The 27,106-nt window shown below is 42.0% G+C and overlaps 1 protein-coding gene across 1 annotated transcript in view; it reads left to right on the top strand.

Annotated features, from left to right (window-relative positions):
- The first annotated feature begins 3,008 nt into the window (after positions 1 to 3,008).
- Positions 3,009 to 27,106, top strand: part of MCTP2 (multiple C2 domains, transmembrane 2) — a 312,863-nt gene continuing 288,765 nt past the window's right edge. Inside the window, exons 1-3 of the mRNA XM_006897193.1 lie at positions 3,009 to 3,461; positions 16,567 to 16,629; positions 17,823 to 17,931. Of these exons, the coding sequence (XP_006897255.1) occupies positions 3,009 to 3,461; positions 16,567 to 16,629; positions 17,823 to 17,931 (625 nt within the window). The remainder of the gene's footprint in view (positions 3,462 to 16,566; positions 16,630 to 17,822; positions 17,932 to 27,106) is intronic.

Genomic DNA, 27,106 nt, shown 5'->3' with positions numbered 1-27,106 from the left:
ATTTCAACAAAAAGAAGGAAAAAAATTAAAGCAGGAAATTATTCAGTCCGTAAAGTGTTTTAAAGGCTTTTCCCACACCTGGGCAAAGATCTAATCAATTGGCCTGCATTATTTGCTAATTGGCTGAGATATTTGTAGATGAATAAAGAAATGCTCATTTTTAACATACCTGCAAATCAATCTCTGCAGTAGGAATTTAACAATGTATTATATATTAGGGAGTGCTGGTGGCCTAGAGGCAAGAAGCTGCACTGTAGAAAATAAACGTGGTAAGAAGCTGTGTTGCAATCCTGAAGGCATGCAGTTCTAATCCCACCATTTGCTCCATGGGAGAAGGATGGGCATTCTCCCCCTGTGCGATTAACTGCTTTTGAAAACCCAGTGGAGGGTGAGCTGTGGATCAGTTCCAACTTGATGGTACACAACAACAACAATAACTCTATTTCTAAGGCAGAAATAAGTTGAAAATGATTTTTAAATAGTTTAGAAAAAAATCCAAAAAAGTTCTAGTGGCCTCATAGGTAAGGACTTGCCTTGCTAACCTGAAGACAGGAAGTTAGAATCTTCCAGTTGCTCTGAGGGAGAAAGATGGACACACTCTTCCTGTGGGATTTACAGCCTCTGAAAAACTTGGTGGAAGGTCTGCTATGAGTCAGTTAAAACTAGGGTTAGTTATGAGTCATTTCTAACTCTGGCAATGATTAAAGTTGTTGAGCATAAAATAGTTAATTCTCAAAATATGTAACTGTGCTCCTTTACATAACTGACACAGATATTATGAAACTCATGTAGAAAATGGGAATTACAATGAGTTATAAGGACTTCAGAAGGAACTTTCCACACTATTGCAAAGCCAGGAATAGTAATAATGCCCCAAAGAGCTTCCTTGGGTGGAACATTTCTCTGCAAGGGGACTGTGCTTTCTACATATTTCGTATCATCTGTGGTGGAGTTGTATCGTCACAACCAACCCCTATCTGAGCCTCTAGTGGATTTTCAGAGGCAGTAAATCACACAAGAGAAGACTTGCCATACTTCTCCTGTGGAGCAGTTGGTGGGTTCCAGCAACTCATCTCTGTGTTGGCAATGCAATTCCTTACCCTAAGCCAGCAGAGCTCCCTTGTTACCTACCGTGCTGTGTGCCGGCGAGCTGGAACCAACTCATGGCTGACCCTCCAGCAGATTTTAAGAGGCAGTAAATAGCATGGGAGGAGATTTCCCATCCTTCTACATTGGAACTGCTGGTGGATTTGAAACACCTTTGAAGTTGCAAAACCTTTGAGATTGCAAAGCTTTGAATTTGCAACACAGTTTCTTAACTGGTTTATATAAATCCTCTTTAACCAAACTAATTCTTGCTGATTTCAAACTCCATGTGTCTGAGGGTAGAGCTGTGTTCTGTAAGATTCTCATGGTTCATTTTTTGAAAATCCTTATTTTAAGATGCTTCTGTATAGACGTGAACTCCTGACCTTCTTTTCGCAGCTGAGATCATTACCCATTTACATTGTTCAGGTACTTCACATTCTTCTGTTGAGCAGATTCCTACTCAGAGGTGAGGAAATGTAAAAATAGAAAGGTCACTTCATCTGGTTTTACATCTCATTAGAAGAGCAAAGCAAGGCTTTTCTTTGGGAGTTCACCTCTTCCTTCCTCCACTGTGTTCTGAACTTCATGTTTTTACTCGGGGGCGGGGGGTGGGGGAGCTCTCTCCATGGAGGAGGAGAACAGGAAGGAGCTGTCAGTCACATGACCCCCATTTTAAAACAACACAATGCCACTGTCCTCATGTCCTCTGCTCTGGATGTTCCCAAGACTTCTCATTGACTAAATACTATATCCTGGAGTAACTTGGGCTGGTGTACAAATTTCCTGGAGCCCTTGATTTTTGCAAAGTGTGTTTTACCACATCTTGGGTTTTTTTTTTTTTTTAACTACCTGGTTAGCATGACTTGACCACAGTGTTTCTTTTCATCCTGGAAGATAACTGAGATACTTGACTCATATGAAAATGGATGATTTGATTTCTGTTTGCTCCCTGATGAGGCCAACTTATTATACCTCTAATCACCCACTTTCCTGCACAGTGCAGCCTCTGTAATTGCCTCTCTCTTTGTGAAGCCTCCATAGCGACCACTCACACCCTGTTGCCTCTCCCTTCATACTGCTCTGCATGGTGCTCTGAAGCTGGCTTTTTTTAAACATCCCTATTATTTGTCACTTCTTGTAAAATGGGACCTTGGGATAAGGACAGATCTTTCTTTATGAGGTTTGTTTTATCTTTCTATATTCAACCTTATTTTTGACATGAAATATAAAGACTTTAGATATAAACCTTTCTAGTTGATAGATATGTCTTTGTCCTTTGGAACAAGTACTTTGAAAAGATGATGCACTTAAAGCAGAAGACAACAAACAAGGATGCAGTGGCTTTCACTGGAACACAGCCACGTCTATTTGTGTATGTATTATTGTCCATGTCTGCTTTGGTGTCATGACAAATGAGTTGAGTATCTGGGTGAAACATTAACTGACTTGCCAAGTTTAAAGTATTTACTAACTCGCCTTTTATGTTGACTGTGATTTAAAAACTTGGATGCATCCTTTTGAGCCTAATGGCTAAAAGCTACTGTTTTATTACAAAGAGTTTCCCCCAATCCCTTTCTTTTCTTAGCTACCTGGTTATTTCACTCATTGCTTTAACTTTTCCATAACTACTCTGATAAACCATGTTGAAAATTTTGTTCCTTCAAAAATAACGTTCCTACTATTTATAGAAGCTCCCTTACTCGATGCTTTAATCAATATCACTTAGTGAAATGTGGTATATCTTGAGTGGTGCTTCCCTTTGAAGTGCCCTAACAGTTCCATCCAGAAAGTCCTCACATCACTGAAGAGATTCATGTTCTCTTTTTACTCTTCTGTTTTACAGGACTAAATGAAGCTGTGTTTCATAGAAGCAGACTCTCGCTGACATTTTAAGTGACTCCTTGAGTCTTCATGCAGCTATGGATCTGGATAAAACATCTGTCTGGGGCTCATTAAAGCAGCGGACCAGGCCTTTGTTAATCAACTTGAGCAAGAAAAAGATGAAAAAGAGCACACACAAGCCCCTAGACCTACAGGCAGCTCACCATCTGGACCGCCGCCTGAGCCTCTCTGTTCCTGACATCCTGGAAGCTGAGACTCTGCCCTATTCTGGACCCCAGTCATCCTACACTTCGGTACCCAATAGCCTGTCGACCGCAGGCATCTTTCTGAAGAGTAGCAGTAGCTCCCTGAAGCAGTCTGAAGAAGAACTGGGCTGGAGCCAGGAGGAAGCTGGCCACCTGCATGGGGTGGATATGGACTCAGAGGAAACTTTCGCCTCCCCTGCTGCAGATAGGAGGGCATCCAGTAATGGTGTGTTTGATCTTCTCCAGAAAAACCCCCTTGGAAGTGATGCATCCGAAGATCTGGAGGTGAGACCAGGGCCGTACACTCTTAGGAATCTTTCTTCTTCTTTCTTTTCAGTGTCCTTGGAAGATTTGGTTAAAAGTTATTTCTGTGGTCTGCTCAGATGGGAGAAATGTCATTTATAAGAATTTAAATTAATGCAATATCGATTGAACCCAGTGTTCCCATTACTTTTGGGATTGACCTCTACGTATTTTAAAACTATCAAAAATAACCTATCTAGGATACTTTAAGGCTTTAAAAGCTCTATTGGATGAGCTTTGTTTTTTCCATTTCCTGGCAAAGGAAAGAAGTACATGACTTTTTCCATAACTTTTGCTTTGAGTGTGTGGGCAGTTCTCTCTAACTGTTGTATCCCGCATCATTGTGCATTCCTGCCTGTAGACAACAAAGTATATACATATTCGTGAGAAAAGTGTGTCCTTTTTGACCCAAAGGTTTCGGTATCTTCCACTTCTCATGTGCGAACTCATACACACGTGCACACTCATGTGCAGACAACTTGTCAACATGTTAGAAAATAACCAAAGCGGAGTTGGCATTATTGGAGGAGTTTTATATAGGGATACAGTCCTGTTTCTTAAAAAAACACATGGCCTCCATACAGGCTATGAACAGTGGAACTTTCCAAGAGAAGAATAGGGAATAGACTAGATCAGATTGGCTAATCATGACACAATTCATGGAACCATGCCCCATTAAGATAATTTGGCATCAGGTTGCGAGGGGGTTTTCTGGCTCTGGGGAGTGTGAGCATTCATTTGTATAATCTTCAAGTGTAGTCCAGAGGAGGAGATTTTAAAATAATAAAGGTACCACAATTATCCTGGGAATTTGGAAGGCTTATGTGACATTTCAGTGTAAGTTACATAACATCTCATCAGATTTAGCAAAGTCTTCATCACAGTAAAGACTGGCAAAGATTTAATTGTATCTATCTGACTTATGTTTGACCAGAATCCTAAAAAAAAAAAGAAAATAAATAAATAAAATAAATCCCCAAAATAAAATAAATAACATAAGTGTTTAAGAAACAAAATGGGTTCTTGTCAATTCTGTGATTTGAACAAAACTTGTGTTTTAATTAGACAAAACAGCCAAATAATGAGGTGATAAATCCTAAAATAAATTGAGGAATTTAAATTGAACTAAAATTTAGTTACTAAAGTACTAAAATTATTATTTTGTTGATGACAGATGTTGTTTGTTGATTGTTATTTCTGTTTCCTGGACTAGATCTAAAAAAGCCTAAAACACGCCAAGTCCATCAAGAACAGATGCCTCTAGACAATTTGATTTTTCTGTAACCTGGCTACTTTACAAACAAATAAAAATCTCCAAAACTCCCTTTTTAAAAAAAAAATCCAAAGAAGAAGTGAATACATCTGTCCTGGAAGAAAAGCAGTCAGAAGGCTGCTTAGAGGTGACAGTAGAGATACTTCATCTCAAGTATTTTATACATGGTGTTTGTTGTTGTTATGTGCCGTCAAGTCGCTTGCGACTCATAGCGACCCTATGTAAAACAGCCCTAAACCCTGCTCTGTCCTGTGCCAATGGCACTGCCTCTGACATACCCATCCCGATTACCCCAGTCACTGAATCAATCCACCTCATAGAGGATCTTCCCCTCCTGCGCTGTCCCTCCACCTTCCCAAGCATAATGTCCCTCTCCAAGGACCGGTCCCTCCTTACAACATGTCCAAAGTATGTCAGACGAAGCCCCAGAATCCTTGCCTCCAAAGGTCCATGGTACATTCAATACTCTTCTCCAGCACCACAGCTCAAAGGCATCAGTTCTCCTTCTGTCCTCCCTAGTCATTGTCCAACTCTCTGATGCATAACAAGTGATTGCAAAGACCATGGCCTGTATCAGATGCACCTTAGTCTCCAGAGTGACACCATTGCTCTCCAGTACTTTGGAGAGGTCCCTAACAGCAGACTTTCCCATGGCAATGCGCCTTTTAATTTCCTGCCTGCTGGTGCCAAGACTGTTGACTATGGAGCCAAGCAAACTAAAGCTGTGTACAATCTCAATCTCTTCACCATCCGTCCTGATGCTGCCAATTGGTCCAGTGGTGAGAATCTTTGTCTTCTTGACATTTAGCCTCAATCCATATTGAGGAGCTATTCCCTGATGGAGGATGCCATGCTTAGTGAAGAGAAAGGTCAGGAAGAAAATAAAAAAAGTAAAGAATGACCTTGGCAAGGTGGATTGTCACAGTAGCTGTAGCAGTGGAACCCAGAGCGATTCTGAGGACCCCGCAGAACCAAGCAGTGTTTCATTGTTGTGTACAGGGCTGCTTTAAGCCAGATCAGGCGAGTAGCAGCCTGTAATAACTGTCGTGGAGGAGAATCTTTGGCTTTGTTTTCTTTTCTTCAGAGTACAAGCTAGAGATTGGTATGAGTTTTTTCTTCCATGATTGTGATTCCATTTGTTCACTCAGTGGTGTATTTGCAGGAAATGGAGGGGGCAGGCACTGCAGTGGCCTTAATCCCACTCCTGGTATCACTTGTGGTCAGGAGTCCCGTTTTATCGAAGCCCTTTTAGCCTGCTCCATCCATAATGAGTGGGCCTCTTGCACTAACTGTGTAAGTATCTGACTTTATCATATGGGCAGTTGTGAACTATTCTTACCTCCTCCACTAGACTATACATTTGAAATGTGTTTTTGGTTGGAGGAGACATATTTAATTTGTCTTTATTTTTTAAGGACCTAGCTCAGTGCTAGTACATACCTGAACCTCGACAAATGTCTCTATAATATGAAAATCCAAGATAGAAATGTGTGTATCCAGGGAACAAGAGTTTTTGGTATGACCGTTACCATGAATTCTCTTCAGTTTATCATTTAATTAAAGTAGACCCTCTCCCCTAAATATTAGCATTATAATTTACATAAAACACTCTTTGAAGCTTACTGAAAACATAGAGATTTCCAAGTAGTGGAATTTTCAGATCATGTCAGTACAAATTGTAAATCTCAATTTATTGTCTTTGTTTTTGAGTTTGTTTCCCCCCCCCCTCAAAAATGAAACCAGAAGTCTGCTAGTTCTGTAATTAGTTCATCTGTACTTTGGAGCTGGTCCATTTGCTTCTTTCTAGTGAATAGCCGATTACTTTATATAACTTCTACACAGAGGAAGAAGAAATGAGGAAGAATGAATTGATGCTTAACCGACACCATCATTCAAGGACATGGAGATGTTTGCCAGGTGTCAAGAGTATACCAAGAGTATAGCTGATATCATTTGTGCAGTTTCAAAGGGGGAAAAGGAAAAGAACATTTGTGATCTGAGGCAAACCCCCTAGCTCTCACCTGATTTTGCTCAGGTTGCCAACCAGTGTTGTCTTGGTTACAGAGATAGCCTGCAGTAATAGTACATCACCCAGATGATGTTGTGGCTGCCTGTTTCTCCAGGCATCTTCTAGTTCTGCCCACCTCAGTGAAGGCAGGGGAAGCATTTGCCTGTACAATTCCATTTCTTATGGGAATTGGAACAACAGGTCCTTACCTCACTCTAATGGGAACTGGTAGCTCAGAGGTTTAAACACTGTGTTGTTGTCAAAATATTGGCAGTTTGAGTCCACCCAGTAGATCTGTGGGAGGAAAGAGATGGGGATATTTACCTGTCAAGATTATAAACTAGACAGTTCTTTGGGACTTCTCTTCTCTGTCAGATGAGACGACTATGGATAAGAAATCCATTCAGTGAACAAGCAACCACATATTAGGTGGTTCTGATGAGACAAACAGTTTGCACTTGATTGATGGTTTGATTTAAGTCATTTGCTATGAATCGGAGAGCTGGACAATGAATACGGATGATGGAAGAAAATGTGATGCATTTGTGGTGTTGGCAAAGAGTACTGAATATCCCATTCACTGCCAAAGGAACAAACACAGATGTCTTGGGGAAAGTGCAGCTAGATTGCTCCTGGGATGCAAAGATGCTGTGATTTTGGCTCATATATTTTGAGCATGTTTCTAGGAGAAGCTATTCCTTGGCAAGGGATATCACACTTGGAAAGGTCAAGAGTAGAGAAGGAGAGGAAGACCCTCGATGAGATGGATCGACACAGTGACTGCAACAATGGGCTTACATGTGTCAAAGATTGTGAGGGTGGTGCACCTCGAACAGGGTTCAGGATGTTCCTAGGATTGCTGTGAGTCACACTCAACTCCATGGTACCTTACACTACAACAACAACATGAGTTCTCATTGACTTGACAATCACAACTTTTTAACATTTGGACTTTAACCTCATTCTGCTTTTCATAGATACCCAGGGTTGGTTGGAGGTGGTTGTCATTGTTGTTATGGCCGAGGCCCTTTGTACAGTAGTTCTGAACTCTGCTCTATCCTGCACCAGTCTAACTGTCTCCTTTGCTAATCAGGAGACCGGGTGGTACCTGGCTGAATACTTCCATCCAGGATTCTGTATAGGTGTCCTGATCAAAAGGGGGAAAATATAACAGAATTTCAAAAGCTGGATAAATTCCTGAAACTCTATCTCTTAGTGATAATCTTTAAACCTTAAATTGAAAGTAGACTCTGAAGTCTTCATAACATCAAATAGTTGATTATCATAACTAGTTTGCTCTGAACATGCCTCTTATTAGATTTATCTCTGTGGGATCAACTTGACAATAGTAAATTTAAAGTTTGCCTAAGAACCTTAGGGATAGGGAGTGTATGTTAATAGGAGAAGAAGTTAGAAAAGAATGGTAATAGTGGTTACACAGCATGAAGAGTATCAAACAATGCCACTGAGTCATACATGTAGGAAGTGTTGAATTGATGTGTATTTTTGTGCATATTCTTAACAAAAACAACAAAATAGGTAAAATCAAAGTTTTAAAAAATAAATCCCCTTTTATTAATGGCAGCAGTCAGATTTGTGTGAGAGATAACTAGCCTCATACAAATTTCTATGCGAGGATTTTAAAGCTATGTTTCTGAATGCATCTTACTAGAGAGTTTTGTCAAATTTCTATGGATTAGCATTGATAATATTCCAAATTTGCTTCAATATCCCAATATAAAAACCTCTTTATTTGTCTGGACATGTGTAGATTGGATTCTTCATGAATGGATGAACTGCTCTTTTTTTTACACGAATAAATACTACTGAAAAAGCACTGACTATAGTACACATGGCAATGTGGAAGAATTTCAGAAGTATTGTGTTGGTTGATTCCACTTATATGCGATTCTGGCAAAGATAAAACCCAAAAGTGATGCCTTTCTGGTGGTTCAGATCCATCAGCTGCTCCAAGGAAGAAGGAGGAACAATCTTCTGTGTGATATACAACTTTAAAGATTTACTGTAGGGTCTCTTGTAACTCAACAACAACAAGGTTTTTTTAGAGTTTTGAGTTAAGATTTGGCTACATTGGGAGAGCAGACATGAAGGAGTAGTTTCCAGTGGTAGGACTGTTTTGTTTCCCAACTGGCATTGGGTCTGAGTCAACTCATAGGTGACCTTCTAGTGGGTTTTCAGAGGCAGTAAATCACCACTCTGAAGGATACTGGTAGATTTGAACCTTGGGTCTTTGGATTGGCAGTATAGCTCCTTATCATGAAGCCACCAGAGCTCCTTTGACTGGCAGACCTATATGTTTGTTTTGCTATTAGCTGCCTGTAACCTTGACTCAACCCCATGGTTAGAGCAAATAAATACTTTCTGGTCCGGTGCCAAGACCCTGACTGATTGTAGATCAATCAAGTTTACCATAGCAGATAAGAGAAGTAGATCATTGGCGTCCATCCCTAGTGTGTCTGAGTCTATAAGCTCTGCTGAAAACTTCACAGTGTATGGTAGTGGTAACTTTACATGAAGGAAATTGTACAGAAATTGTATCTGGGTCTCCCAGTACACTTGATTATGCTTATGCTAAACCTATAGTTGGACTAGAAGACAGTCATTAGGACAGAGCGAGGAAACACTGCATGGTTCAAAATTGGGAAGGGTATGCATCAAGGACGTGTCCTATCTCCATATCTTGTCCATCTATATGCAGAACAGATTATCTGGGAGGCTGGCTCAATGAGGAGAAGTGTGGCATCAGGATTGGGGGCAGACTCTTCAACAATCTGCATTATGTAGATGACACAACCCTGCTTGCTGAAACTGAGGAAGATCTGAAGTGTTTGAAAGTAAAGGACTGCAGCTTTCAATATGGATTGAAGCTCAATGTCAACAAAACAAAGATTCTTACCACTGGGCCGATTAGCAGCACCATGATAGAAGGTGAAGAGATTGAGATTGTTGACAGTTTCAGTTTGCTTGGCTTTACAATCAACACTCTTGGTCCAGCAGCTAGGTAATTAAAATATGGATTACATTGGGAAAGTCTGCTGTCAGAGACCTCTCCAAAGTACTTCAGTACTTTGTCAGTCTGGAGACTCAGGTGCACTTGATACAGGCCATGGTCTTTGCAATCACTTGCTATGCATCAGAGAGCTGGATAATGACTAGGGATGATAAAAGGAGAGTTGATGCCTTTGAGCTGTGGTGCTGGAGAAGAGTATTTAATTTACCATGGACTGCTAGGAGAACAAACAGGTTCATCCTGGAGAAAGTGAAGTCAGGCTGCTCCTTAGAGGCAAGGATTCTGAAGCTTTGCCTGACATACCCTGGACATTGTGCAAGACAGGAACACTCCTTGGAGAGGGAAGTCATGCTTGGGAGGGTGGAGGGATGGCTCAGGAGAGGAAGACCCTCGATGAGATGGATTGGTTCAGTCTCTGGGGTAATGGAGTTAGAGATGTTAGTTAGAGATAACAAGATTGGCAAGGGATAGATCAGGGTTTAGGTCTGTTGTACATAGGGTCGCTATGAGTCACAGATGACATGATGGCACATAACAACAACAACAACAACAACAACAACAACAACAACTTAATTAGTATGATGATGTTGTTGTTGTTAGGTGCTGTCGAATCGTTTGCGACTCATAGTGACTCTGTGCACAACAGCCCTAAACTCTGCTCTGTCTTGTGCCAATCACACTGTCTCTCATACTCCCATCCCCAAAACCCCAGTCACCGAATCAATCCACCTGTCTCTGATACTCCCATCCCAATAACCCCAGTCACCGAATCAATCCACCTCATAGAGGGCCTTCCCCTCCTGCGCTGTCCCTCCACCCTCCCCAGCATGATGTCCTTTTCCAAGGACCAGTCTCTTCTTCTTTTTTTTTTTTTTTATGGTGAGAAAAATTTATATTTAGAATTATCCCTCAGGACTCAGTTTAGATGATCCCGATTTTGTTGGCAACATCCAAAGCATCATGATCAGGAGCAAGTCGAACATAGGCCTTCTTCTCTCCATCAGGCCTAATCAAAGTGTTGACCTTAGCCACATCAATGTCCTAGAGCTTCTTTACAGCTTGTTTAATTTGGTGCTTGTTGGCCTTGACATCTACAATGAACACAAGTGTGTTATCTTCTATCTTCTTCATAGCTGGTCAGGGGAAATTTGATGATGGCACAGTGGTCAAGCTTGTTTCTCCTGGGGGCGCTCTTCTGGGGGTATTTGGGCTGCCTTCGGAGTCTCAGCATCTTCGGCTGCTGGAAGGCAGGTGACGTGCGGATCTCTTTTTTTTTGGCTGTGGATGCCCTTCAGGACTGCCTTCTTGGCCTTTAATGCCTTTGCTTTGGCTTCAGTTTTGGGAGGGGCAGTGGCTTCCTTCTTGGCTTTTGGCGCCATCTTTGTAGAAAAGGACCGGTCACTTCTTACAACATGTCCAAAGTATGTTAGACGGAGCCTCAGAATCCTTGCCTCCAAGGAGCAGCCCGGTTTAACCCTTTCCACGATGAATCTCTTTGTTTTCTTAGCAGTCCATGATACCCTTAATACTCTTCTCCAGCACCACAGCTCAAAGGCATCAATTTTCCTTCTGTCCTCCTTGGTCATTGTCCAACTCTCTGGTGTATAACAAGTGATTGTGAAGACCATGGCCTGTATCAGACGCATCTTAGTCTCCAGAGTTGTACATAGTGTTTTCAGAGGCCTGCTATTTCAGAAGTGGATGGCCAATCCTTCTTCCTAGTCTGTCGTAATCTGAATGTTCAGATTTGGAGAAGTATCAGACAGACCAGCATTTTATAGAAAAAGTGAAAGGTATATCCCTTATTGTGGAGTTAACCATTAGTATCAGTGTTGTCCTTGCCTTTGCAACACGTGTCTTTACCCACTTATTTCCCTGCTCCTCTATCCACCAGGATACCCATCCATTTCTACCCACTCTCTTCACATCTGTCTCCCATTGACCAGTCCTTGATCTAATAGCTTATATATGAAGCATCCTTGGCTTCTGTGATTCCAAACACGTCGGCTTCTGGTAGTTTCTTATGTTGGGACCAGTGTCTCTGAAGTTTAGTGGTAATGTTTCCTGAGTGAAGGCGATGTGTCCTGTAGAACTGGTGTGTAGATAGGCTGCAGGCCCTCGGGCCTGAATGACTTCCGCGTGGGTTTGACCTCTTCAGTGTTACCTGGGAAGTGGCAGGGAGTTCTACAGGTCACACACATACACGGTCAGTTTTATTCTAGTTCAATTTACAAAGTAATGCAATTTTACTCTGGTTCATTTTACAAAATAATGCAAAAAATGCACATGCAGAAAACATGTGTTCCTGTTTATACTTACTGAGAGCATAAACTAGTCCTCTAATGATAATGGTAATTCTAGGACTTCTGATGGGAAGAAAATGAATTGTGCTGTTTTGGGTGAAGAGCTAACTCAGTGATGTGAGTCACTGCATGACCTCGGTGGGTCTGCCTGGAAGGAGGTGAAAAATCACTGAACTTGTTTTTCGTGGTTAATGCTTTCTACTGTATGCGAGAATGTAGGCAATATTCCAAGTTATGTGTCCCCCAGTGGCTGTAACGAGGTCCTCCTTGTGCACGAGCTGCGTGTCTTCTCTTCTTTATGACCATCACTTTCCTGCCTCCCTGTGTATATAGGGTGTGTGACAGTTATGGCAGCTGTGGGGACCGTAACTTTAAGTTGTGTGGCTTTTCTGTGAGTAAAACCAACCATACTGTTGGATTAACTTAATTCTTCCATGTTTATTTAATTTCCATGTTATTGTGAGTGGAGGACTTCGCTCACATGCGAGTTAACGCTCAGTGCTTGCTTTTTAAAGCCTGTGAGTGATACTGCTTATGTGAGCTAATTTTCCGTATTAATTGGCATTAGCAAGTAGAGTGAGGCAGATGTGGCGAAGTATAGAGTGAGCTATTCTGAGAGATGATATAGTAAAAGCATTTATCTGTCAGTGTTCAACTTACAAGTCAAAGAAAGATACCAGATGACCGTGGCACTTGACTAATAGCCATGCATTTTCCATAGAAATTATGTTCTTAGTGCAGGTATTCGTATGGAATTGTCTTCAAACAGGACTGATTGGGTGGAGCCTTGATTCTTTAATAACACAGGAGACTAACTTTTCAGGCATGGCATCTCAGAGGGCATCAGTTTCTGGGGCTCCCAGCTTGTTGCCACGGCTGTCTTACTGGTTGACTTTGTAAACCAGAAAAGACAGATACTGAGCTTGTGGGAAAGATGGCCTGTGAAGGCAGGGCAGAAAGGCATTTGACACTGGATTTGAATAGGAGTGTTGGTCATGGCTGTGGGATAATCGTCACACAGTCTTGTTTTGACTCCTGGGGGCCCCTTTGACACATGATGCAATTTATGGGGCCCATCTAAGAGCCAGAGAGGGAGGTGATTTGACACAGGATGTGCCCCCTCCTTCCTTGTGCTACCAGACCATGGCCACACACAGAGGTGGACCAGCATATGCTCCCTCCTTTCTTATGTTACCAGGCCATCTCCGTACATAGAAAAGTGGCCTTCTTTCTGACTGAGCAGTGCAGTGCTTCTGGTGGCTGAGATTATAATGTCTAGTTGAGAGCTTGGTGGCTGAGTGATAAGGAGCTGTGCTGCCAACCCAAAGCCGTGTGATTCGAATCCACCAGCGGCTCCACAGGAGGACAGTTTCCTCCCGTGCAGTTTACTGTCTCTGAAAACCCACTGGAGGGGCAGCTATGGATTGGTTCTAACTCAACGGTACACAACAACAACCACAGTATCAGAGTGGGGCTCTGAGAAAAGTTGTAATGTCTTCCTCCTGCCTGACAGGGTCTGACCTCAACTAAATCTATTCATAATCAAGACACATTAGACTTGCACTGGGGAAGGAGACAGTGAGAGAACCACAGATAAGAAGAATAGAAGATTACCCCATTCCCAGCTGAAACACTAACCAAGTCACAGTAATTCCGGTCAATTTGCAGTCCCACCTGATGCCACAGCTTGCAAAATTGGTTGACCAGAAAGCCAGGCTTTCTGGTAACTCTGTACTCTTCTCAAACAAACAATGCAAACTCTCCTAGGCTGAAAACTAGCCTAGGTCTCTCTAGCTCCCAGAAGCTTTACTTGAGAGAGGGTGTATCTTATAGGAGCAGCCCCCCATCTAGCCAAACTAGACAACTCTGGCCCCTCCCCATTTGGTGTGGAGTTGACTGTAGACTCTGTATGTGTCAAAGTGGAGCTGTGCTCTGCCGGGTTTCCAATCACTGATTTACTGGGAGTAGATCACCTGGCCTTGCTTTCGCAGTGCCTCGACACAGACTTGCTCACCGGCCTTTCAGTCAGCATCCAAATTTGCACCACTCGGAGACTCTTGCATTGTTCTCTGTGTTGCTTTCATTCCTATTTGTGTCCTCAGTCTCTGTCTCCATCCTGGCTTGGCCTGTAATTATTTAAGCATTCTCTACAGACTGCCTTCCAGTCTCCAGATTTGCAATAGCTGTAGTTACCCCATCTTGCTTGGAGGAAAAAAAATACCTAATTTTTCCCCCCATCTAAGAAATCAGTCCTGGCTTATATGCCAGACACTCTGCTCTTGCCCCTTAGTGCTGGGAAGCAGCATCCTCATGTTCAGCTAAGTGCCTTCATCAAGAGCCTGAGATGTTCTTGACATGGTTGTATATGAACCCTGACATATTTGAGAACTCTGCTGTGACTCCTGTTAACTAGAGAATGACACACCTTTTGTTATTCTAAGGAACAATATCCAGGGTACACTAAGACACATTTAATTACATAGTCACCTTCAATACTGAGGACTTTTGTTTCGAATTTGCATTTTTTCATGTTTCTTGTGGGAGAAAGCATTTTAATTGATGAGCCAAAGGTTGTGTGTTCTGGGAAGGTACAGTTGGAATACATTTGTTCAGACCCTGTTTTGAGACGTTTGTTTCTCGAAGGACGTGCTGTCCTCAGTTACCGGGATCAGTTTGGAAGGTCTGCGCCGAGGTGAGCGCACATGGAGAGGGACGTGGCAGAATGGCCCTGCTGCTTCCCCTTCTTCACTCTCCGTGAACATTCCAGTGAGCTGGGGACGCCTGGGGGGCTAGTGGGAGAATGCAGTCAGTGAATAGGATGACAGAGGTCACAGCCATGCAGTCAGCCTTGGCCATCTGCTCCTGCCACACAGGTGGAGTGGCAGCCCACCCACCTGAAATGGAGTATGCCAGTGTCAGATTTCCAAAGTGAAATGTTATGAAGCAGATGGCCTCATGGAGCAAGCCCACAGTGGCAGCTTGGCCTGCTGTCCACTCTCTCAGAGCTCTGGTCGGAACCGACTCATAGCCGCGCCTCCAGCAGGTTTTCAGAGATTGTAAATCACGCAGGGAGATTGACTGTCTTTCTGCTTTAATCACGTAGGAAGATTGACTGTCTTTCTACTTTGAGCAGCTGGTGGCTTTGAACTGCATGCCTTTTGGATTGGCAGCACAACTCCTCACCACTTAGCCACCAGAACTCCCTTTCAATGTTGTTGTTAGGTGCTGTTGCTCTACTGTGAGTTATACAGTAAAAGCTCTAGAATCTTAATGTTGTTGTTGTTATGTGCCATGGAGTCGTTTGTGACTCATAGCAGCCCTGTATACAACAGCCCTGAAACCTGTTCTATCCTGTGCCAACTTTACTGTCTCTGACTCACCTACCCTTATTGCCCTGGTCACTGTATCAATCCGTCTCATCGATGGTCTCCCTCTCTTTCTTTGTCCCTCCACCCTTTCAAGCATGATGTCCCTTTCCAAGGACCTATCCTTCCTTGCAACATGCCTACAGCATGTCAGATGAAGCCTCAGAATCTTTACCTCCAAAGAGCAAGCTGGCTTTACCCTCTAGGATAAACCTGTTTGTTCTCCTAGCAGTCCATGGTATATTAAATACTCTTTACTAGCATCACAGCTCAAAGGCATCAGTTTTCTTTCTATCATCCCTCATCATTGTCCAGCCCTCAGTTGCATAACAAGCAATTGTGAAGACTATGGCCTTGATCAGGTGCACCTTAGTCTCCAGACTGATGTCATTGCTCTTCAGTACTCTGGAAAATCAGCTTCCCTGACAGCTGACTTTCCCAGTGTAATACACCTCTTGATTTCCTGGCTGCTGGTACCAAGAGAGTTGATTGTGGAGCCAAGCAAACTAAAGCTGTTAACAATCTCAATCTCTAATCGTCAAGAGTAGTAAGTGTAATCCTTCTCTGCTTCCCCATCTGTCAAGGTGTTGAGCTGTGACAGCTTACATGTTGCTCTGATACTAGACATTAGGCCACCAAATTGTCAAATACCAGTAGTGTCACTGACTTTGGACAGATTTCAGAGGAACTAAATAGTATTAAGACGGCAGAGAGACTAGGAAGAAAGGTGTGACAATCTACTTTTGAAAATTAGCCAATGGAAGCACCCAGATCACAACAGAATGTTTTCTGAAGTGGTGCTGTAAGATGAGACAAATATAGGGAAGTAACAGTGATCTTGAGCCCAACGACTGAACATGGAACAAGCCCAGGCTAAACCACATGTGGGCTACCACAATTCAGTCATCTCAACAGCAGATGTTTACAACAGGAACAGTGTTTCTGCTATTGATATAATTCTTATCTTTTTCTTCTTGGAAAGCTAAGCACTTAAAAATTATGATAATAACTCACTTTGAATTCTAACAAATCCATATTGGGAAGAAATATAAATCCTATGGACTGATCTTTTTAAAGCAGGCTTTTTCTCTTTCTTTTGACTTTCAGAAGTCGTATGGAAGTGGTGATCTGAATGCTTCTATGACTACTCAGCATTTCCAAGAACATCCTGTAAGTGAGATTCCTGATAAACACAACCATTCAAGTAAATATTGTAAACAGCCCCCCCCTCCCCGTGTTTGGGTTTGTACTGGCATGCCTCTTATTTATAAAGAAAACTAAACTGCATCCACGCACAAAAAAGCAGTCCTTGAAAATGATGTCTGGGAAAGATTAATTCAGTGTCTATTGATTTGTCTGTTTGAGATAGATTCTTCTAAAAATATACAGCTGCGATGAAAGTGAGTGAAAAAGCGAGAGAGAGAGAGCCATTTTGAAAGGCTTTGAAACACAGGTGGGGAAACGTCAAAAGAAAGCAGTCAAGGATAACTTAGCCACACAATCGATTAAATGAATATCAAATCAGTGAATGATAAATTATTTTGCTTTCCTTTCTCTTTGAGGAAAGAGGAAAATTTGAGCTGGTTCAAAGCTTGAATTGTGTTAGTTTAATAGCTCTTCAGAGATAGACTTGGGTTAGATATGATAGCTTGTAGGCATTGATACTTACTGGAGGGGGCAATGAAGTGAGGTGGGGGAGATGGAACTATTAAGGGTCCAAATGGGAAATATTGGTGATGGGGCTGGAGAAGTGGGGAGTGTGGATATAGAAACAGTGATGGCGGGAGCACTGGATGGAGACACAGTGTGTCTCATGGGATCCTGGGCCAGGGGCCAGGTTTGCAGGTGATGAGCTGAGTGGTTGAGAAGTGGAGGGTTTGATTGCATCTGCAGGATGTGGTGGGGTTGTTGAACAGCAGAGAACAGAGAGGCATTCACACTGGAGCTAGGAAGTGCTGCCAGGCATCCTGTGCCCTCTGGCCCCAAAGCTACACCTCATGTGCCAAGTCCTGTCTCAGAGCTCTGCCCTGAGTCACACAGAAAGGCCATCCTGCAGTAAGTAAGAGAGACGACAACTATGTCAGGTGTTGGCCTGCCTGTTAGTTTTCTTCATGGAAAGTTAATCTTGCAAAGATAGGATCATGATTGCATCTGGTTTCTGACAAAATTCTCCTGGGGAGAAACGTGATTAGAACATTAACAGAAGAGTAAAACCATGTTATCAAAGTCTGTAAGAGGTGGAAATAACAGGTGAGATTTTGCTAGCAGAGCCACCTTTTATTTTTGCCTCCTTAAATGCAATGTCTGTAGAATTCTCTTGCTTGAGCTCATAGTGACTTGGACTGTTTTTTCATCCTGTGCAGGCTGTTGGGGAAGCTGGGGATGGACTGAGGAACCTCCCCAGCCCCTTTGCCTACCTCCTCACCATCCACCTAAAGGAAGGCCGGAACCTTGTCATCCGGGACCGCTGCGGTAAGCACATAGCCAGGAAGCCTCTTTCTTTCTTTTTTTTAAATTATTATTGTTATTAACTTTAATGAAAATTTACAGAGATTTTGGATTTCCATTCATTCATTGTTGCACTTTTCTCCCTGCCCACCCCTCCCCTCCAGTTCGTTCTTCTCTTTGAAAAGCGAAAGAAAAATTCTTTCATTGTTATACAATCCCTCCCCTCAAGTCCACTCCTGTATGCAGCATTCATTCTAGACTCGTGTCATGGCAATAATACCTAATCATATATACCTTTTAAACAGTTCTCTCTCTCTCATCTGTTTCAGTGCAGTATACACAATTTATCCAATCTTTCTCAGTCTCCCCCCAACCCTGATGTCAGTCCCATTTTACAACAGTGGCACCATGCTTTGTTTGTCCTTTTGTGACTGAGATATTTCACTTAGCATAACTGCCTCTTTCTTTCTATAGTCATTGTTAGTCACATTTCTACACCTCAGCCAGATGTACAGCAGAGCAGAGCTCTGATGTAAACTTCTCCAGGTATCAAGGAACCTGCATCCAGTGGTTTAAATGCATTCAACCACGTTGTCTTTTTCTGTTATAAAATCAATGACAGTCACATAAAGTTGTTTTAGAATGCAGTGAGATAGCTAGAATGGCTCAGGGCCTGGCTCATAGCAGCTGCTCAAGTAAATGGTCTTTGGGAACCACTTTACTTACCATGAAAGAGACATTCGCATGACTTTGATGAAATGGAACATAAGTAAATGTAAATGCCCTTCAGACCTTCATCGTTTCCTGCTGTGGATTATCTGTGTGTGACTGCTTTGTTCACCTCGATCAGTATAGCTGTAAGGAGTCTTGGTGGCACAGTGGTTAAGCATGTGATTGTGAACAGGTAAGTCAACGGTTAAAACTTACTTGCTGCTCTGTGGGAGAAAGTGTAGGCATCTGCTTCCATAAAGATGAGCAGCCTTGGGAATCCTCTGGGCTGTTCTGCTCTGCCCTGGAGCACGAAGTGATTTACGGTTGGCTCTGCAGCTGGGAGTTGGTTTTTGGGGCCTGAGTGTAGGTGTATATAAGACAGTAGTATAGCAGATTTGTTGTGCTGTTAACAGAAAGCTCTGTACCTTGCACCCACTGTTCATGGGAGAGAGACAGACAGTCTCCTCCTGTGAGGAACCGGCAGCTTCAGTAACTCAGCGGAGGGTTGTCATGTCAGGAGACAAAATCAGCTTCATGGCAGTGCAGCTTTTAAATCTACCTGGAAGCAATGAATGGAAGTGGTACTATCATGTCCCTATTTTTCCCAAGTAAGCTTTTTTCCTATTGACAGTATCTAGATAGACTTTATGTCTATCATTTAAAGTATCTCCTTTATTCTAAGCTACAACCTGTTCCATAATGTAACATGTTAATCTGTTTTCCTACTGGACATAGTGTCGTGTTCACCACCCCCCCCACCCCCACCCCGGGCTCTCTCTGAAGCCTAGGCGATGGTAGAATGAATGTCTTTGTGAATGTCTCATTCCTTTTACCCTTGTACTGGCATTGTTCATCGGGTGAGAATATACCTTACATAAAAAATTGTTAGCTGAAAAGTATCCCTTAGAAAAACATCACTACTCTTTTTCATCCCTGGAATGAAACGTGTGTATTTTCTTCCTGGTGAACTCCTTTTGTTGCCCCCATTCCTCTCTTTTTTGAGCAGATATTATGTGAACAAGGGGGTTTGTGAATCCTTTAATTGGTCCTCTGTCTCTGCTTTTTTCTCATTCTCCCCATTGTTTTTCCCTTTTAAGAGGAATCGCTTGGCTTGAACTTACTTATTTTTGACTTCGTTTCTTGTCAGCTCTTACTATTGTACTTTTCAACTCCTCATCTACCAAGTTGCCATTTCAGTGCAGAGGGTGTTGCCTGGCTGGCCCAAAAGCAGCACCTGTCTGCGGGTCAGGTCCCCCGGAGGCTATAGTGATTGACCCTTATCAGGGGTTTCTCATCTGAGGGACCGCTGTTGTTGTTGTCAAGTTGAAGTTGGGGTCTAGCTGAACTTCCAGCAGGGTTCCCACAGCTGTAAAGCACAAGAGAGGAGACTGCCCACACTTCCTACTGAGTGGCAGCTGGTAGGTTCCAGCTATTTGGTTTTCCAGCACACTCTGTACCCACTAGGTCACCAGAGCACCCTGCACTTCTAGCTGCAAACTTTTGCTTTTGCCTATATTTTCCTTTTTGTAATAACCTACTCTTAATTTCATTTTCCCTTTTCAACATTTTATGAGCAATATGATATCTTCTCTGTCCTTGAGAATATTAATTTCACATTTTGGAATCTTCTGGTCGGCCCTTCAGTCACTTGGCTAAGTGCTCTTTTGCTGTCTTGTTCTAGCATCTTTACGGTGTTAGATTCCTCTGGGTGTTTAATGTTGTGCTCACTGTCCATTTGCATAGCTCTGTTATGCCACCTGTGGATGCTATTTTTGTTGAAGGTGACCTGTCTCTTGGGAAGGTCTGAGACCTGCAGTTGGACTAGGTGAACCAGTGGTTCGTGCTGCCTCCTTCGCATTCATCTGCCTTACAGCTTGCCTCTTTGGCTTTTTTTACACACACATAGTTTCTTCCTGCAGTGCTTTGTCTGATAGAAAGAGGGCAGGGAACTCCTGGTTTACCGGCCACATGCGCTGTCAACCAGTCATCTTGATGGTTGCATAGGCCCTGCTTTCCTTTCTGTCTTCAAGTTTGGAGCATCTCTGCTTCTCTTGTGACATATTTTCATCCCCTGTAGACTATCAGTGTTGCTGCTTTGACATCCATGCTCATATTTTCCACTATAGGTTCCTCTATATCTCTGCCCTCACTGATCTTCCACCTGGTGAGGCTATGTGAAATATGTTCACTTTGCAACACCCGCTGCCTCAATGAGTTCTTTTCTTCTGAGTATATTTTTCTCACATGTAGTGTTTCCAAGTGTTGAAAAATTTAATGTTCTGCTTGTTTATACAAAGTATTTATTGCCAAATGCATAAATTATTATCTATCAGTCTGTACTTTCTTATGGTTTGTGGGAGGTTCTTCAGGGATATGTGACCATATATAATATGTATCTGCTCCAGCCCTCCCCACCTTGGATCCTCTTACATGATCTGCAATCATGGTTTTATACCATATTTGTCTTTATGGGACTCGGTTCACTGAACGTAATGTTCTTCAATCCCTCCCATGTTAGGTAGCAATTTAAAAAAATCTTTACTCCTCTGTGCTGTGTAGTATTCTAGCGTGTGAATGTACTGTTATTTCTCAATTCATTTGATTCTGTTTGGACATTTGGACTATTTCCATGTTCTTGCAATAGTGAATAACATTGCTCTGGATATTGGTATGCAAGTCTCCGTTTGTGTCTCAGTTCTCGTTTTCTTGAGATGTTCCAAGCAGTGGGATATCTGTGTCATACGGAATTTCTAAGTTCAGCTTTTTGAGGAAATGCCAAACTGCCTTCCAGAGTGGTTGTACCATTTTACAATCCCACCAGCAATGTATAAGAGTGCCTTTTTCACCACATTGTCTCCAACATTTATTACTTGCTGTCCTGTTAAACTTTGTCACTACTACTGGAGTGAGATGGTATCTCTCATTGTGGTTTTGATTTGCATCTCATATTGCCAGTGATTTTGAGCATTACTTCACGTATCTGTTGGCAATTTGAATATCTTCCTCTGTGAGGATGGGAACGAAGGAGTGAGGATGGGTGGGGATGGTGATGGGGAAGTTAACTATAGAATCACACAATTTGATGGTGGAGGGAGACATGGGAAAAGGAAATGATAAAAATCCAGTGTGAAAAACAATGTATACATACTCTCTAAGTAAACGCGTATAAAATAAAAATTTTATTTAAATTTAAAAAATTTTAAAAATCTTAAAGAAAAAGAAAAGATGGAAGAAATACAGTCACTCTAAAAAAAAGGCACTGTTTAGCTTTTTCAGGAGGTAGCCTATGGTGAAGCAACAACGGAGTGCTCTATAGACTGCAGAACTGAAAGACAGTCTAGAATGTGTGGCTAGTTGTCTTCATGAACTACTTTTTCCTTTGCCATGAGACCAGAAAAGCTGAATGGTACAGAGCTACCATTACTGAACATTTGGATCAAAGATTGTGCAGGTTTCCTCTTACAAAAAAATGGGTGACATTTCAAATTCTCATGTCTCAAAGGGGCTTAAGAATTTCTTGAGCCATTGCTATTATATAATACTAGACTTTTTTACACCAAAGTAATTTAATTTAATAATAAATAATAGAATTTAGCTTTAAGAAAGAAAAAGATGCTCTAAGTCCTTCGTTCAAGCCACTGTCCATCAGTTCTTAGCTCTTCAGACTTGAGATGGGCCATATCATAGTCCCTTTGCTTTGTCAGTCAGTTAATTCATGCAGTCAGTTTTAGCTCCAGCTGCTTCACAGTTGGATTGATGTACAGAGGAACTTGAACCCTGAAGGGTTTGTGAATAAAAGTTTATTTTGGGGCCTTAGCGCTGGCAATACTCATTTCAGAGCTTTCGTCTTTGGGCTTCATTTGAGTACAAGCTTGGTGATACAGCCAGGTCACTTGTCCTCAGTTGTTAATCCTAGAGCAGTGGCAGCAAAACCTGTGTGAGAACTGGAACTGGAGAAGACAATCTTATTTTTCTCAGTGTGAAAACTCTCCTTATTGACAAGGGTGGAATCTCACTCTTTTCCTAACTAGGGAGCTCTGGTGGCTTAGTGGTAAGAAGCTGCGCTGCAATCCCAAAGGCAGCTGGTTCCAGTCCACCAGTTGCTCCCCAGGAGGAGGATGGGTAATCCCCTCCCATGAGATTAACTGCCTCTGAAAACCCTCTGGAAGGCCAGCTGTGGGTGGATTCCATCTCGGCAACATACAACATTATTTTTTTCAGTACAAAACATTTGAGATTTTCTTCTCAGCATAGTTTCTGCCTTACACAGATTTCCTCTTTCTCGGATCTTACTGTACAGTAATTGCTGGAAATCAGAAGCCTCTGTATTAACATTGTATTTCCCCCCTTGGAGGTAAGGCATTTGGGCTAGTTTCCTGCTTGTAGACAGAAAGTATACTGTGTTGTTGTTGCCCTCTGGTGGCCATTTGCAATGGTTGCAAGAAAGAAAGAAAAGTGGATTCTAGGAGTTGCTCAAGGGTCATTGCAGTGCCATTCCGATTGTGACCTAAATGTGTTGTCAGTAGAATTGTATCCCTATAGTTTTCAATAGTTAGTTTGTGAGGTGATTCAAGTGGACGCTGATCTTTCCCTGAGTGACATATCTCAGGAACTTCATAGAACATTTCTGCAGTTATTATTACAGTATAGTTTCTCTTGCTTGGAATTATTTCCTTTTATCGTTGACCTTTTCTTCATGTTTACAGTACCCGTTCTTCCCAATTTCTTCGTGTTTTTGCATAGTTTTCCTATCTTGTATGACTTGCTGCACTCTTTGATATGTATATGTGTGTATCCATCCTGGATTAATGGTGCTGCTGATGGTGATAGTTCAGTGTGTCGTCTGGGCTAGTTCTTCTCTTCTGATTGTGAGAACAAAAATGAAAAAGACATTACTTTTTAAAGATGTAGCATTTGAATAAGTAGCCTATCATGAGTTGGTGACTTTATTTTGATCTTCCCTCATCCAAAAAATGATCCTCACACACCATGGTGACTAACTTAGGAGAAGCATATAAAGTAAATGTTGTTAAGTGCCATCGAGTCGTAGATGACTCATAGCGACCCTATGAATGAAAGACCTGGGCACTCTTCATAAAGGCAGGTCATTTCAGAAGTGGATGCCACTCCTGATTCCAGGCTTGTTTTATTCAGGAAGCTCCACCAAGCAGTGTCCACCATGACAGCACATCATACTTTCTTTAATCAATGTCCTACATCAGATTTGTTAAACATCTTATCTTCAGTAATCATCAATAGAAGTCAGGTGTGTCAAGGCCAGAGTGCATAAATAATTTTGGGCCCTTGGGCCTGTGGCCCTCGAGCCAAGAAAACAACACTTATATATCAGATCTAGAGGACACATCACCCTTTCCTGGGAAACTATTCCCTTGTGACAACAGGGTGCTGCAAATGAAGAGAAGAGACACAAAAAGACAGTCCTACAGTAGAAGTTAAAGCAAAAAGCTTTTCCTCAGAACCCTCTGAGATAAAGAAGCCTTATCCAATATGAGTACCTTGTATTTAGACTTAGAGACTACTAAACTCAAGAGATACTTGCCACAGTGTAAGAAACTGGTATCAGTGTGATATGATCAGAATCACAGAAGCGCAGAAAGCTTGAGATATAAGCCGTCATATCAAGGACTGAATAGGAGGAGAGAGGTGTTTAATGGTGTAGGTGGAAGGAGAAGGGGATGCTGGTGGAGCAGGGAAAGGGGTGGGTCAAGACACATAGGGCAAAGACAACACTGAATCTCTTGGTTGTTTGTATAGTTGGGGAAATGTCTTTCATCTGCTCCTTTCTGTAAAATACTTGTCAGGTACTGTTCTAATTCTGAGCATTCAAATTAAGACAGACGAGGAAGAAGGGTTGGTCATCCACTTTTGAAATAACAGCCTTTCAAAAACCCTATGTACAATAGAGCACACTGAGACTAGCAGACGTGGCAACTGAGGCTGAGACCTCAGATATGGAAACACAAAGGAGGAGGAACAGTTGTAGGCAGACACTAGTGATTGGAAAGTAGAATGTGAGAAGCATGAATGTAGGAAAATGAGACATTGTTAAGAAAGAAATGGAATACATAAATTTTGACATATTGGTGTTATGTGCCGTGAAGTCAAGCACAACTCATAGCGACCCTATGAACAAAAGATCTGAACCTAGTCCTGCCCTGCACCATCCTCACACAAGAGCCCAATGCAGCAGTCATCATGTCAGTTAACCTGGTTGAGGGTCTTCCTCTCCTTTGCCAACCCTTCACCCTTCCCAGCATCATGTTCCACTCCAAGGAATAGCATGTCTTAGCAACGTGTCCAAAGCATGTGAGGTAAAGCTTCGTCATTCTTGCCTCCAAAGAGCACTCTGGCTGCACCATCTCCAATACGTATCTATCTGTTCTCTTGGCTGTGTATGGGATATTCGGTGCTCTTCTCCAACACCACAGCTCAAAGGCATCCATTCTTTTTCTGTCATCCTAATTCATTATCCAGGTTTTGCATGCATAACTAGTAATTGGAAAGACTATGGCCTGAATCAGACACACCTTAATCCTCAAACTGACATCACTACTCAGTATTTGGAAAGTTCCCTAACTGCAGATCTTCCCAGTGCAATGCATCTCCTTATTTCCTGACTGCTCATACTAAGGGTGTTGATTGTGGCTCCAAGTAAGATGAAGCAATCTATAGTTTTAATCTTCTTTCCATCCATCATGACACTACTTGGGGTCCAGTGGTAAAAATCTTTTGTTTTATTGATATTGACATATTAAGTATTCGCAAGATGAGATGGACTGTCATGGGACGTTTTGAGTCAGATAATCATCTGACCTACTGTGCTGAAGATGAAAAGGTGAGGAAGAATGGTACTGCTTTCATAGTGAGGAAAGTAATTTCTAGATCTGTCTTGAAATGCAATATTGTGAGTGATAGGATAATATCCATACACTTATAAGGAAGTCCATTTAATACCATCATCATTCAAATATATGCACCAACACATAGAGACAAAGAAGAGGAGATAGAAGATTTCTACCAACTTTTGCAATTAGAAATCGATCAAACAAGCAATCAAGATGAATTAATAATAAAGGGTGGCTGGAATACATAAGTTGGGAACAGAGAAGGATCAGTAATTGGAAAACATGGACTTGGTGACAGAAACGAAGCTGGAGATAGAATTCTCTGTAATCAACAATTTATTTATTGTGAATACTCATTATAAGAAACAAACGCAGGTTGTACACATGAATTCACCTGATGACTGTATACAAAGGAAACAAATTGATAACATCTGTGGAAAGACTTGTTGGACAAGCTCAATATCATCTATGAAAAACTAGGCCAGGCTGATTGTGGAACAGACCACCGACTACGCCTATGCAAGTTCAAACTGAAGCTGAGGAAAATGAAATAGAAATCAAAATATTAAATAAAAGACCTTGAGTCACCCCATACAAATTTCAAAACCATCTCAGGAACAGGTTTGGCTCCTTGAACATTAATAAGCGAAGACCAGGTGAGCTGTGGGAGGATATCAAGAATATCATCTAGGAAGAATGCAAAAGGTCCTTGCAAAGATAGAGGAGGAAGAAAAGACCAAGATGGATGTCAGATGAGACTCTGAATATTGTACTAGAGTGCCGAGAACCCAAAGCAAAGAGAAGAAATCAAGATATTAAGGAGCTGAAGAAAAGATTTCAAAGGGCAGCAGAGAAAGACAAAGTATTATAATGAAATGTGCAAAGAACTGGAGACAGAAAATAAAAAGGACTGAACTCAGCATTTCTTAAACTTATGGAACTGAAGAACAAATTCAAGCTTCAAGTTGCAATACTCAAGGATGCTTTGAGCAAAATGTTAAATGATCGAGGATGCATTAAAAGATGGAAAGAGTATACAGGAGTCATTGTAGCAGAAGGAATTGGCAGACACAGAAGAATTGTATGAGCAAGAGCTTGTGGTGATGAAGAAATTCAAGCTGTTCTTTAGGAACTGCCAAAAAGAAAGACCCCTGGAATTGATAGCATACCAACTGACATATTTTAACAAACTGATGCTGCCCTGGATGCGCTAACCAAGTTGTACCAAGAAATCTGGAGGACAAATACTTGGCCAACTGACTGGAAGAGATCCATATTTGTTCCTGTTCCAAAGAAAGGTGAAGAGTGTGGAAATTATCGAAGAAAATCATTAGTAGCACATGCAAGCAAGATTCTGCTCAAAATTACCCCAAAATGACGGGAACAGCACATCAACAGAGAACTGCCAGATGTGCAGGCTGAGTTTAGAAGAGGCTCTGGTACTAGGGATGTTGTTGTTGTTGTTGTTATGCGCCATCGAGTCGTTTGCGACTCATAGCGACCCTTTGTACAACAGCCCTAAACTCGACTCTGTCCTGTGCCAATCGCACTGTCTCTGACACTCCCATCCCAATTACCCCAGTCACTGAATCAATCCACCTCATAGAGGGCCTTCCTCTCCT

This window comes from Elephantulus edwardii, unplaced genomic scaffold (genome assembly GCF_000299155.1).
Source record: "Elephantulus edwardii isolate Elephantulus edwardi_28Jun2011 unplaced genomic scaffold, EleEdw1.0 scaffold00204, whole genome shotgun sequence".
Lineage (NCBI taxonomy): Eukaryota > Metazoa > Chordata > Mammalia > Macroscelidea > Macroscelididae > Elephantulus > Elephantulus edwardii.
Note: the sequence above shows the minus strand (reverse complement) of the source record. Positions and strands in the feature narration are given on the sequence as shown.